The sequence below is a fragment of the Thunnus thynnus genome, chromosome 15, assembly GCF_963924715.1.
Source record: "Thunnus thynnus chromosome 15, fThuThy2.1, whole genome shotgun sequence".
Classification (NCBI taxonomy): Eukaryota; Metazoa; Chordata; class Actinopteri; order Scombriformes; family Scombridae; genus Thunnus; species Thunnus thynnus.
In genome coordinates, this window is record NC_089531.1 from 5,936,213 (window position 1) to 5,950,267 (window position 14,055).

The following is a 14,055-nucleotide window of genomic DNA, read 5'->3' on the forward strand; positions in this document are numbered from 1 at the left end:
TATAACGGTATCCAGGTTCCTGATCGTCTGCTTGCAGGTGGTGTCTTAATTTCTCCCCATCTCAGCCACTATGAAACCTGGATAAGGTGTTAACATGCCACAGTGTCATGGTTTCTATCGGAGTACTCCAGGTAGAATATCCAGGTTTCTCAAAACCTGGATAGGGATAAGGTCTTATCCAGGTTTCTTAAACTGGGATAAGCTGTGCAAAACATAACCAAGATACTCCAAAAACCCAATGTATAACAATTTTTTGAACTTGTAGGGTTTTTGTGCCCAAATTGACTAAGGTGTGATGCTTTTTTCCCCACGATGAGAACCTAATCTTGGTCAAATACTATTTTTTTTTTGTTGTATTATTATCATCATAATAGCTAAAATCTGGTGTTATATTAAAGCTGTATAATTACATTATTTTGGCCACTTGGAGGCATTGACATATGATCACTTTATAAAGTTGATGCGACCAACTTGTGTTATCAAACAGGTGCAAATTTACACATCCAGCAGACACAGAGTAACATTCGCATTCATTTTGAGTTGCGTTTCTGTCATGCACTGTAAAAAATATGGATGCAGCCACTGTGACGTCCAACCCAAAATGGGCAAAGAGGTGGAGCTGAGATGGGCCGAATGAAGCCGGGTTGCTGAAACAAGCCACTCAAAGTGGCCACGTCCTTAATTGTGTGTAACTTTATGGCTTAATAAAATTTAAACAGGTGAGTTATGAAAAAATTCCTCCATACAGTTGTCATGAAAGAGGAAATAAGCTATAGAGACCAAACCCGTTTTTTATACCAGGCTGTAAACATGTTTATTTCTGCTGTAAAGTTGGGTATTTTAACATGGGGGTCTATGGGGATTGACTCGCTTTTGGAGCCTCGAGTGGCCATTTGAGGAACTTCTGCATTGGCTTTATTTTTCAGCCCCAGTGGTTTCTGTTCATCTGATGTACTGAAGTCCAATACTAACACACCTTTTAGTTCCGGTTTGGTCTCCACCAGCTCTGCTGCTGCTGCTGTAAATGACAACATGTGAGCTGTGAGATTGAATGAAAACAGCAAAGTTGTAAAACTAAAAAAATAAACTGAAAGACACTAAAATGATCTGTACAACTGAGAAGGACTACAACCAACAGAGTTTCATGTTGCATGCGGTCATTTCACTTCTTGTTAATATAAAAACATTGATTAGAGCAGCTTTAAATACTTGATAAAATAAAGTTTCATGTACGTGAAGAAATATGTGAGATGAGACAAGAAAGAAAAGAAACAAAACAATGATCTTTATTATTTATTTACTAGATCCACAGGACACATTTCTGCATAAATTTATGTTGCAGTAAAAACGACTCAATCAACTGAGCAAATACTAAAGTCAGAAAAAGTGCATAATCGGAATCAGATCATTCATTCAATTAATTCATTCTTAATGAGATGACATAACCATACATTATATCATATAATCATAACACAAAATTAACATCATGATATTCCTTTTTGCACAGGTAATATCATCTAATAATGTACATTCAACATCATTTAAAACTGAAAAGAGCTTTTCACCTGATTAAAAAAAATCAATAAAAACATGAATAGTGTAATTTAAGGCACAGATGCACTCTAGCACCACAACTGTGTAACATCTTTGATCACATAAAGACATGTAAGCACCACAATCCTTCCCCAAAGCTTCAGAAAGTGACTCATTTGCGTTGTTTATTTTTTTTTTTGTTGGAATATGAAGCGCAAATGTTTGTTTTGCAAAATTATAACTGGTAAACTAAATGACCACCAACTGCAGCCGCTCACCTTTTTACATACAAGCCATTAGAGATGATTCATTATCAGTGGAAAAGTAAAATGAATATTTGTATGCAAGAGGAAAGAAAATGCATGAAGAGGAGGTGCAAGTAGCCGAGACTAGCACCTTCAGTCCAGTCAGAAACATGACATCATGACCTTTTTAGGCCGGTTGCTTGAATGGAAATGTAACGTGCCTGTAACTACTATATATTCAGTCTGACTGCACTTCGACACATGAGATTGTGAGGCTCTCCCATGTCCAGCCAGTTTGAGAGAAAAGGTGGGAGTCAAATATTTGTTTATATTCTTGTTTATAATTTTATGGCTTTTATGATTTTAGTAAATTGTGGACGTGGTTGTACAAAACTAGAATTTTGAAAAGTAAGGTGAACATCTCCCTTCATCTCTGGTAGTATTTATGTCCTTGTCTGTATGTTATTCCCTGTTATATACAAACTTAGTTAAATTATCTGATTACTTTGAGTCCTTTATTTTTATTCATTTTGTTTTCCCTTCACTTTTCTAAGCACACATGAAGAAAAAAACAGTTTTTTAAATTACAATTTTGTGTTATTTTACCATATTTCTAAACTTCACTATAACTTCAGTTACAAAAAAACTAGAAAAAAATAGGTAAAAAATTAAAATCAGTATGAATAATTCTGTTAAAAAAAGAGATTTTCAGTAATATACTACCTGTTTTCATCTGTAAACTCATCTAAATATATTACTTTTAACCTCGTTTGTGCTTGTGTCCATGTTCTGGACAGACCTGACCATTAACAAAAATGTCTGAAATACTATATATTCATTTGGGTGAAAATTATTTCTGAAGTTCTTCCTGTAAAGGATGAATTTCAATATCTGAGTAAACAGCGTTAGATGTGAACATGTGAATTCAAATTTTAGGTGGATTATGCTCAGAAAATAGAGAGACGGTTTTTTAAAAACCTGCCCAACTACTGACTGGTTCCTTGCGTTTTTCCAGAGTGGTGTTGATGTCTCAGTGTGGTACCCTGGTGCTGGCACTGGCGTCCATCTCCTTCTCACAGATAAAGGGCAAGAACATGCTGCAGGGGGCGTCGTACCAACTCTTTGTCGCCACTCGCTCCAGCACACGGGTTTTCACAATGTAGCCACAATCCTCATTGATGTGGTTGTTGGGCTCGCCGTCCTCCCAGAAACTACAGAAAGGAAAAAGAATGAGAGAGACATGAAGTGTATTCAGTATGTGATTTAAAGACTGAAGTGCATAACTTGCCATTTATGACATGATCATTTACAATATTACATTATCTCAATAAAATCTACGGATGATGTAGTATTAAAACATACTTTATTGACTAAATAACTAACTCACTACAAAATCTGCTTTGTTTTAAAATGTTTTCAACAAAGCAGGAGAAGAGAAAAGCAAAGACTAATAACAGCGATCAGGTTTTCAGTCTACAGAGAGTAGTTCTGTTTAAGGCAGACACCACTGAGCATGTGCAGGAACACAGTTCAGTTTGCAGAGCTTAGCTAGCTTGTTGTGCTACATATCATAACCTCTTGACTTTGTCCTGAAGTTCTTTGAGAAATTTACAATGTAGTATGAAGGCAAGCGGTCATTATACGTAGCACAACAAGCTAGCGAAGCTATCTACACTGAACAACTCTCCAAAGACTGAAAATGTGATCGCTGTTATTAGTCTTTGGAGCCGTTTCTAAACAAACTACTGTGACTGTAATCTGTGAGACCAAGGATCATTTCACTCAGTGCAGCAGTGTGGCTCACTGATGTGTTTTTAATCGTTTTTGGACAACAACAGAGACAGAGGTCTACGGCAGAGAGGAATAATATGTATCAGGCTTTGATGCACACACAATACTTGCTAGTAGATCAATTCATTGTTGGTTTGGCTCCAAACATGAGATTTGTTGACACTAAGAAACATAGAAAATCGCCAGCTAAATCCTTCAAAAGTGTGGCAGATCAAATATGGATCAAATCAGACTTCTTGGTACAGTTATGGGTCTTTTTATAAGGCACCAGCAAACAAGCTGTTTTGTCATTTAAGTATGAGAACTTGTTAAATGACATGTTGTTACATTTATTTAAAAAAGAATCTGTACTTTGAATAGTCACTCACTGAACACATCCTATTCTCAACTTTTAACATTGAGCACTACGGACAATGAAGAGATCTTCATTTCAATTAAGCAATACTCAGTAGATAAACACCCCCACAAATTTCAACACCTGTCCAGAAGGGCAGTCTGGTGATTCAATGGCTAAATAGACAAAAGTTAAATATTACAGTAAACAACCAGGAACATCTGAGCAGAGCCAAGACTGAGGACAAAATAACTCAGCAGGAAAAGAGGAAGGGAAGGAATGTGAGGGCAAAAGAGGAATGAGAAGAAGTTAGTCAGTGATAAATACTTTGAAAATGAGGAAGAGAAATCAGATGGTTATTAGAAATTCTGTTGAGTTGACACAAGACAGGAAAAAACATTGAAGAAAAAAGGAATGTATCATTTTGTGGTCGAGGCAGATGTGAACAAAATTGCAGCAACTCACATACACAGAAGCCAAAATATTATTATAAACAACTAAAGCAGAATCGATCTCTTCACAGTTCTGTCTTTGGTTCTGACACATTTGTTTTTCATCATAGGTGAGAGGTCAGCTGCAACAGTTGCATAACACTGCTCTGAGCTGCTGTTTGCAGCGAGGGCAGGCAGACGTGAGCCTGGCCTCCCTCCAGCTGTTATTTCACATCTGGAACTCGAACCTTTAACTCCTTAAAGGCTACCTTCACAGACGATTTTGGGTTGTCTGAGATGAAAGATGACAATCGTGAGAGAAACTGTGGTGGAAACGACTTGTCCACCAACAACCGTTTTGGAGCTTTGGTGACCAGAGATAGACTGGTGCAAAATTCTGACTTTTAAAACCAATTCTCACAACATGACTGCTGCAACCACCCGCCACTACAAACCAACCAGAATCAGAATACAACATGAAATGACAGAATACACTAGCCGGCATGACATTTCATAAGTGCAGTTTTTCTATAAAGTTTAGGGAGAAAAACATGCTCGTTCTCCTCAATACGTTCAGAGGTTTCAAAACATCAGAGCTGCAGATGGATGGCGTGAGCTGATTACGTTTCTCTGCTTTCATACACTTGTATAGGGGCCCAACAACAAACTTTTGCCTGTAGGAGGCTGATTCTGTCGTGACTCTGGAGGAATTAACCACATCTGCTGGATCAAGATTCATAAAAATTCCTGGATTTTCTGTTCCAGGAAGGGGGCTCCCTGAAACTGTTGCAGAAACCAGGATTATTGAAAGTCTGATACCATGGAAACTAATTCCCTCAAGTTAACCTGAGCCCAGGCAGTTTTTAGAGCCAGATTAGAGCCAAGTTATCACTGTTCATCCAGAGGGGAACATAAATATGTGAACCAAATTTCATCCCGATCCATCCGATATCGATCTATCTATCTATCTATCTAGTAGACGTACAAAATTTTCACTGTATAAGTCATATCTTTGTGTGCTAGAGGAAAAGTCATGGTATCACCCCACCTGTTGTCCCCTTGGCATCTCGGCACACGGCATCCTTTAACGTCTGTATGAGACGCACCGGCCCTTCAACTTACTCCAATGTAAACCCATCTGTGTCATTATTGGACACCTTTTTCAACATGCAGTATCACAGCAGTTTGTAAAATTTTATCTGTATAACGTATTCCAATTGGAGGTGTCTTTCATACCTGCACCAACTGTTACAAATCGCTTTTAAAAAATAATTATGTTTTATGGTGTGACAACGCTCTGGTTAAAGTCTGGTTAGGTTTAGGCACCAAAACCACTTGGTTAGGGTTAGGGAAGGATAAGGTTTGGTTTAAAATGATCACTTGAAACGTGGTTAGGGTTAGGGTTAGGGTTAGGGTTAAGGTTAGGGTTAGGGTTAGGGTTAGCTAAGTCCAGCTAAGTCCACCTTTTTCCGAATAAGGACATTTGTCACCTTCAATAGACGTCATCAGTCTCATGGTGTCTATTTCAGATGTTGTGGGAGTTCTACAGAAGTCTACCAGACCAACCTGCATGTTAAAAAAAGGACGCTAAGGGGTACCCAGTGCCTTGATATACAAAAAAAATGACACAGAGGGGCGTGACAAAGGGACGGTATTTCACGAGTTGGCAGTGAGAACAGGCTGTATCGCCACCATTAGGATTCATCCTCTGGGGATCATGAATATGAGACAAAAATTCAAGACAATCCATGTAATAATTGTTGAGATATTTCAGTCTGAACCAAAGCGATAGACAGACCAATATTGCCACATTGCTATGTGTGCCTAAAAATAAGGTCCACATTGGTTTCAAATCCGCATTAGTTTTAAAGACTTTTTCAGAGAATCCAGGATCTTTTTTTTTGGTATCAGTAACTTAAGCTCCTATTTCAGTCAATGCCAACCAAAAAGTACCTGCTACCAATGGATGATAACGAGTTTGCACTGAACATTTTTCATTTTCCTCATCCAATTCCTTTTCCCTCCTTCTCGCTGCATGTTCCCTCTGGCTGTCCGACTCTCCTCATTTAAGCCTCATTCACTGTAAACCCGGCCAGTAACTGTCACTGTGCGTTTTGCAGGTCGGACAGAACCTGTGCCAAAGCCTGTAGGTGTGCAAGAGGTCAATGTTCAACAGACCCAATAAAGTCCAAAAGTCAGTCAAACTGTGTGTGTTTGTTCAAGTATGTGTGTTTCACAGACAGTCTGGAGCCAAAAGAGTCTCAGCAGAAGTGAGATCTGTTTTTTGCATCAGAACTCTTGACTAAATTTATCCACCAACAGAGACATTTTCTCTAAGTCTTTTGTAACATTTTATGTTTTATGTCTTTTTGAATCCATTTACACCTGATCAAGTTCCTTTTATTAAATAATAAATAAGAAATTGTACACTTTTGTATTTTTTGTAGGTTTTAGTGATGTCCAGATATGGTTTTCATAGCACTAATCTCTTTATTAATATCTACACATTTTGGTTTCCCGTGTCTCCCTCTTCAGTAGCTCTCTGTATATAAAATATGTTGCCAACTTTTCCCTCCCTTTTTCATATTTATTGGACCCCAGTGCTGCCTGAGGAAGAGCACTGAGCTTGAAAGTTGCCTATGTGCACTTTTTTGAAAATACATTACATATATGTGCATTAGAAGCGTTAAAAAAGTCACTCTGTGCTCTTTACTCTTTGACAGCTCTAACTTTGGGTCATGTCCAACTTGGAGCACCAGGAGTGGCGACGCAAAATGGAGTTACCACTAAAATGTGAGGTACATATTTCTCGGCATCTGCTACAGCCAAATTGTATCATATATGATCGAGTTTCCCCTGACAGGAGCGTCAGATGGGTTAAATTACAACTGAAAAAGGAAAGCTTGAAAACAAAATAATTTGGTAACCTGGTAGGCCAGAGGGCAGATCAATTCCATTCAGGCTTGATTACTTTTCCTTGGTCTCCCGGCTGTTCAGATCGCAATATTACATTATATACTATAATATATTATTATACTGAAAATGACATTTTTCAAACTGCACAGCTTGAAAATGAGTCGCACATTTGACAAAGTGAAATTCAGACCACATAAATTCAGAAAGATGCTTTTCAATGTCAAATATTTCAGTGCAATTAAATTAATTGGTATTTAAATTTCAACATTAAATATTCAATAAGTGATATAATGCCAATTATTATTGCACTGATTTGCTTCCATACTCCCAGTATGTGCAGTACAGAATCAACTTTAAATTCTTCTGATTTATTGAAGCACTGTACTGGTTTGGCTCCCCAGTATATTTCTAACTACATTCCAGTCAGAGCTCTTAGGTCATGAGGTGGTGGTTTTCTAACCTTTTCTACCAGATCCAGATGTGGTAAAGATGCTTTTAGCTACTTTAGTCCTATTATCTGGAACAAACTGCCTGCCTGTGCTACAAAATCAAGTTGCCTTGCTGTCCAAATCCTGCAAAAAGTATCTCAGTCTTGAGAACACTTTATGTATGTGGTCTCAAATTCTTTGTCCGTTTTTAAAAATGGCCTGTTTTCAAAATGAAAAGACACAGACTGCAGAACAGTATGCAGTTTGGTTTTGAATGTGTTAGGAGGAAGATAAATCGTAAAAGAAGAGAACTAACCCTCCAACCAGCGGGGTGCCATCGACCCATTTCCACTCATCCTCTGTGTGCTCATCAGTGATCCCAAACCAGAAGGAGTTCCAGTGGCCTCTGGGAAGTAGATCCCACAGAAATGTCTGAGGAAATATTTAAGTAGAAAAAAAGAACACATTTATCATTGTTTTTACAGTCATGTGCCATTGTGGTTAGAGAATATAACCCTGTTTGCCAGATGTTGATTTGGATGATTCAGATTCAATTTTAAAATTATTAATTTCTACAACATCTCTCTCAAATGACTACTGAGGTACAGTTAAAGTTAGGGAAAGATGGGGACTGTAGTGTACCTGCTCCTCAGCCGTGTGGATGATGGCCAGGTGAGCTCCTTCCCTCTCGCAGTAAGACTTGCTCTCCTCCCAATCCTCAGATGATTTGGAGATTAAGTAACAGCTGTTGTTAAAGAAATGCCAGTCCGTCGGGCAGACAATAGGCGCCGTCGTCTCCACCTCAGGAGCTGAACACACACAGAAAGAGAGAGACCAACTGGTGAAATAAATTTACAAAAGGAAAAATCCACCAATGATCCAATGTCTTAATGTCACAGCTCTAACTCAAATGCACACTTTACTCTCATAGAGTAGCACTGCAGTAGGTGCTAAAAGTTGACACGTATGTGACCAAAGCACACACCCATGTACAAATAAGCCATTTTATATGTCATCTACCTTTAGTGGCAGCCAGTTTGGCCTGCAGCTCTTCCACCTCTTTCTGCAGGTGGGTCTTCTCCTGCTGCAGTTTGCTGATGGAGGCGGTCAGAGCCGACACATCTGCCTCCTGCGTCTGCTTCTGGAACGTTGGGGTCCCTTCACCTCCACCCTGAGGTTTGTTCTTATCTGTGCACATGAGGAACAGTACACTTGTAAGTCACTAGATACAGTACACTTCATCATTTATTATTATTTACATATTTCTTGGCCAGGCACAGTAACTTCCTGGAGTCCTCTTTGGTTGCCTGGCAACTGCTTAGAACCCAGAAACCCACATGTAAATTTGTACACTTCAGTTTTTGTAAGGATTAAAAAATTAAGTATAAGTTAATCAGTGAGTGTTAGAGCTGCTGGTATGTGGTATGTTTTATAAGTGCTGGACAGAGCCACGCTAGCAGTTTCCCCCTGTTTCCAGTCTTTGTGCTAAGCTAAGCTAAATGGTTGCTGGCTGTAGCTTCACATTAACCATACAGACATGAGAAAGATATCAAGCTACTCATCTAACTCTCTGCAAGTAAGTAAATAAGTGCATTTCCCAAAATGTTGAACTATTTCTTTAACTGAAATATTATTTTCAACCCCCTAAAAAGTCCTGGTGGATGAACATCTTTGAAAAAAGACAAAACAAGCAAAGTAGTAAAAATCAGGCTTACGGTAAAACAGTATTTTGAGCTAAATGCTAACGTCACAATGACAACGCTAACAACGCTGGTGTTTAGCAGATAACGTTCATCATTTTATTTTAGCATGCTAGCATGCTAACATTTCGTAATAACCATTTAAATTTAGAATTTGAATATTTACATTTAAGCCCTTCTATTTTCCATTTCAGAATTTTAAATTTTACTTCCCATTTTCACATCTCTGTTTCGCACTATCAACTTGTCATTTCAATATCCAATTTTCTTTTCTCTTTTCTATTTATTATATAATTATGACCAGATTATCCTGAGTGCTAAATGTAATTTGAAAATCCAGATTATCAACAGTGAACAAACTACTGTGTTGACAGTGTTCATGGTAAAATGTTAACAGTAGAATACAGGCTAGCTACATACTCAATGAGTTTTAAATTTAAAGTTTAATGTTGTTTTAGTTACCCCTAAAGAAAGTAAATGACACAATTTTGCATAGTGTGATTACTTTAACATACAACTAAATATGTAGAAACTGTATGTAGAAAGTCATTACTGAGAGGTATAAAACAGAACAAAAAGACTGAATAAGAAGTACACCACTAATTCTGTTTCCCCCAGGAATAAGAAATTTGATGTTACTATTTAGAAAAATATTTTTACCAAAGACTAAAAAACATTTTTTTTAAAGTCAAGTTTTTCTCAACAATTCGCACAAACGAACAATATTGTGAAACTTGCATTTTTAACATCAGCTCGCAATGTTCTTATCTTAAATCGCAACCTTTTACAGCACATTACTGCCACCAACTGTCAACATGTATCACTGCCGTCTGTAGTCAGCAAGTGAATCACATCGTGTCCATGGTTTGTGCCATGGTTTTGTGATACAAAAATTGTCAGAAAAAACTCTGCAGGTTTCCTTTAATGTAGTTGTAAGTTTAAATGTCACTGAGAAAAGAATGAAAGAACTGAATATGTGACAGTTGTGTACTCACAGTGTACAGCGACGGCTATGATGGAGATCAGCAGGACGGCACACAGCGTAGCCAGGCAGATGGTGGTGAAGCGGTAGGGCCCCGGGGTGCTCGGCCTGGGGGTCAGTCTGACTGGAGAGACTGGGTGGGCTGGAGCAGGTGAGAGGGGAGGAATCTTTATTAAGATTATAAACAGTTAACAGAGTTTTCTTCTCTATGTCAATTTTTGGTTAGTGCAGACAAATGAAATGTATGACAATTTGAGGAACTTCATCACAATGATGCAAAAATTGTCTAAAAATGCAACAGTGCAATAAAGCAGTATTGCTAATTCAGCTGAAAAGGGAGATTAATATCCACTGATGTCATGTACTGTTGCATTAAAGGAACTGAAACTGCTGATGATATATTTTTGAAGGTCAGAGCCCTTTAATCTCTGCTCTGTTCAGACTTGTGACAGTCAAACATGTCAGAGCAGTTTCTGGGACATGGGAACTCTCAAATCCAAATCTCAAATCAAATAAAGCATACTGCACTGCAGTGAGTAAAACCGCTTTGATTTGTTTGGATGTGAAGCAGCGAATACCAGGTGGGAAGATTTATTCCCACACAGATTCAGGGATTTCTTCTTCTTCTTCTTCTTCTTATTATTTACATTTTGTCTTTCATGTATTTATTACCTCTGCTCATTTTCAGAGATACGTGAATGCATTTTGTTTGGATCCATGTTTTTAAATTCCTGCCAACTGTCTGATTTTAATATAATCATACAATAAATCTGAAATTACAAGATTCAACATCCTAAGGAGGAGAGTTTGTGTGGAGTCACGATAACTGTGGTGCTGGAGAGACAAAAGACAAAAGTCCTAATAAACATCCATACTATAAAGATCCATAACAACAGAAAGCCTTTCATTGTTTTCTGTTCTGGGTGTTCTTGCAGAATTTAGACATTAGTAGCATTACAAGAAGTCACTTGTGTTACTATTGTCAGCTATATTGAATACTACAAAATTTCTGTATTCTTTTTACTGTAAACTGAGAACAGGACTAAAGAGTTGACCATGCTGGCAGCTCTGAGAGGCTTTACTTACTAAAAAGGCACAGCTAGCTTCGAGCTAAATGTCACACAACGACATTTACATTTGATTTCACATTTACGGACACAAGGAAAGTCAAGAGTTTATCATCACTTCTCTGCCTATCAGCGTTTTAAGAGGCTTAAATCTTATAGGGTACATGTCACTGGTTTATGCAATTCATGTTTCTACTGTACTATAATGTTTTACCACAGCTTTAAATCATTCAGTTTGAAAGTTCCTCTCTGTGTTTATGTTGAAAATAAGTACAATCTATCAAGGTATAATGCCAAACTTCTGCAGGTTCCAGCTTCTCAAATGTGAGGAGCTGCTGCTTTTTTCTCTTTCATTTCATGGTTAAAAGAATATCTTTGAGTTTTGGATTTCCCAGACAAAACTATGTCAGAAACACTAATGGGCTTTTTTTCAGACATTTTGTAGACGAAACCTCATATTTTAAGCCTATTTTGTTTTATTCTTGCTTTATTGTTCTTGCTTTATCAACCCAAATGTGTTTCTAAGCTGTAGCTAGGTTGCTGCAAATATACTGTAGTTTGTTGCCAAGCTGTGCTAAAACCTGGGACATAAATGGTGATGTGTTACATGTTGTTTTCAAGTACATCATTGTGATTAACCCAGAGGAACAGATGCCAGCTGTGGAGAGTAATACAAAGAAGACAGGACAACTCACAGTGAATCCTCAACACCACTCTTCTGAGGATCTTGATGTCACTTCATAAAGGGAAGTTAGGTGTCCTCGTTCAAGGTGTTTATTTCTCCCATTTAATTGTCTCAGTTCTCTTTTTTCTCACTCACAGTATTTCTTTCTCACTTAGTCACAATTATGACCCAGGACATTTGAAGTCATTACAAATTGTGTATCCTGCAAACTGTTTATTTGTGCTTTTATATTTTTTTAACAGTAGTTTGAAAAGCAGTTGCTGTTCAGACTTACGACTAAGTTTTTCCTGACAGCTCAGGATGTTATAATTAACAGATTTACATTGATCCCCTTTGGAAGGGCATGAACCCTTTTTTAAACACCCATACTTGAATATACTTGGCATATCTGAAAGCTTCACTTCTATGAAGCTGTCACTTGTCTTGTCCTATTATGTGCCAGCTGTTAAAGATTATGTGTTTTTAAATGTAAAACTGAGCTGACCTCATTAAGATTGAAAACATATTGTTATTTACAGTATATGTCTGCAATTTACAGTTGTTTTTATTAATATGAATAAGAAGAAAACTTTTCAGTTGTTTACTGTAACATTTACAGTGAGAAACTGTTCATGTAGATTACAATAGCAACACTTAAAAAATATAGAATATTACTGCAGGTCTAGCTACAGTATCAAACTGTGAACCTCACATTCTACAGCAGGATACTGTCATAATTTTTACAGCACTTAATTGTTACAGTAAATTACGGTAGTGGCACTGTAAAAAACAGTAACGCCAGTAATGTCAGTATTGACATTTTGACACTAAATGATTCATCAGAAAGGATAAATAATTATTGGTTGCATCCTTGATGTTCATTCTGTAATATTCTACAGGGTGATATTAACACAACCAGAGTGAGCTCTAAATTCAAACAGTGTGTAAACAGGAGTGATGTGAGCACACAGATTTCTAAAACGGAGCTTTTAGAGCTTTTGACTGTGTTTGTATTTGTGAAGCGAATCCATATGTTTCAAATTGTGTCTTTACTGCGTAACACAGCGAGCATGAACTACAGAAGGCTATTAAAAGTTCATATGACAAACAATCAAACAAAAACAAAAAAAAGACTCAAATACAACACTGAGACTGGGATACAACAAGCAAGTGGTTTTAAATCCTCCTCGAAGACGCTGCAGCGTCATTTAAAAAGTGCTTACCTCCGAGTCCCACATCTGGGCTGCGGTGGTTGATGTTGTCATACGCGCCAGCCTCGTCGTCTATCAGTTTGGAGTACATCCCCTCACAGGCCACGGAGCCGCCGCCGGTGGTCGACATGTCAGAGATGGAAGAAGAGAGACGGGTCGAAGTTAAAAGTTTGGAAAGTTTCAGCGAAGAACGAAGGTGGCCTCCAAACTTCAAACCAATGCGCTCTGTCCCAGTTTCAACTGCTTTTATGCCGCCTCCAGCCCCCCATCCCCGCCCGCCCCATCGACACCCCCGCACTGGAGTCAAGTTTGGCAGAGTGCATTAATGAGTCACGGTCATGGGATTCAAAATAAATGCCTACATATGGAGAATTTATTGATTTATTTAGTTGCTATCTTTATTGTGTAATTATTAGAATCCACGTCTTGTCATCAGTCTCTTCGTGATTTTTTGTCTCCTGCACAACATACAGTACCTCACAAATGGATGGATGTATGGACCTTGATCTTCCCAAAAAGCTTTAGGCTGTGTATAGTTTACCCTGGCATCTTTTTTTTTTTTTTTACGTCTTGTTTTATTGAACATTGCAGCACAGGGAAATCATAAGAACAACTCTGATACTCACACTCATACATATAGCAGATGTACAACTGTAACATAAGGCAGGGACAGTGTAAAAATGGATAAATAATTAAAATATTTTTTAAAAACGGCCAAACTCTGCAACAGAAACGCTTTTATGTAAACCCCCC

The 14,055-nt window shown here is 37.9% G+C and overlaps 1 protein-coding gene across 1 annotated transcript; it reads right to left on the reverse strand.

Annotated features, from left to right (window-relative positions):
• Nucleotides 1-1,263: 1,263 nt before the first annotated feature.
• LOC137198320 (CD209 antigen-like protein C) lies at nt 1,264-13,542 on the reverse strand. Its single transcript, XM_067612076.1, has 6 exons — nt 13,315-13,542; nt 10,374-10,502; nt 8,699-8,866; nt 8,321-8,487; nt 7,995-8,110; nt 1,264-2,989 (listed from the first exon to the last, which is right to left on the reverse strand). Exons 1-6 carry the CDS (start codon nt 13,430-13,432, stop codon nt 2,809-2,811), a joined length of 879 nt encoding a protein of 292 aa, XP_067468177.1. The 5' UTR covers nt 13,433-13,542; the 3' UTR covers nt 1,264-2,808.
• Between the last annotated feature and the right edge of the window lie 513 nt (nt 13,543-14,055).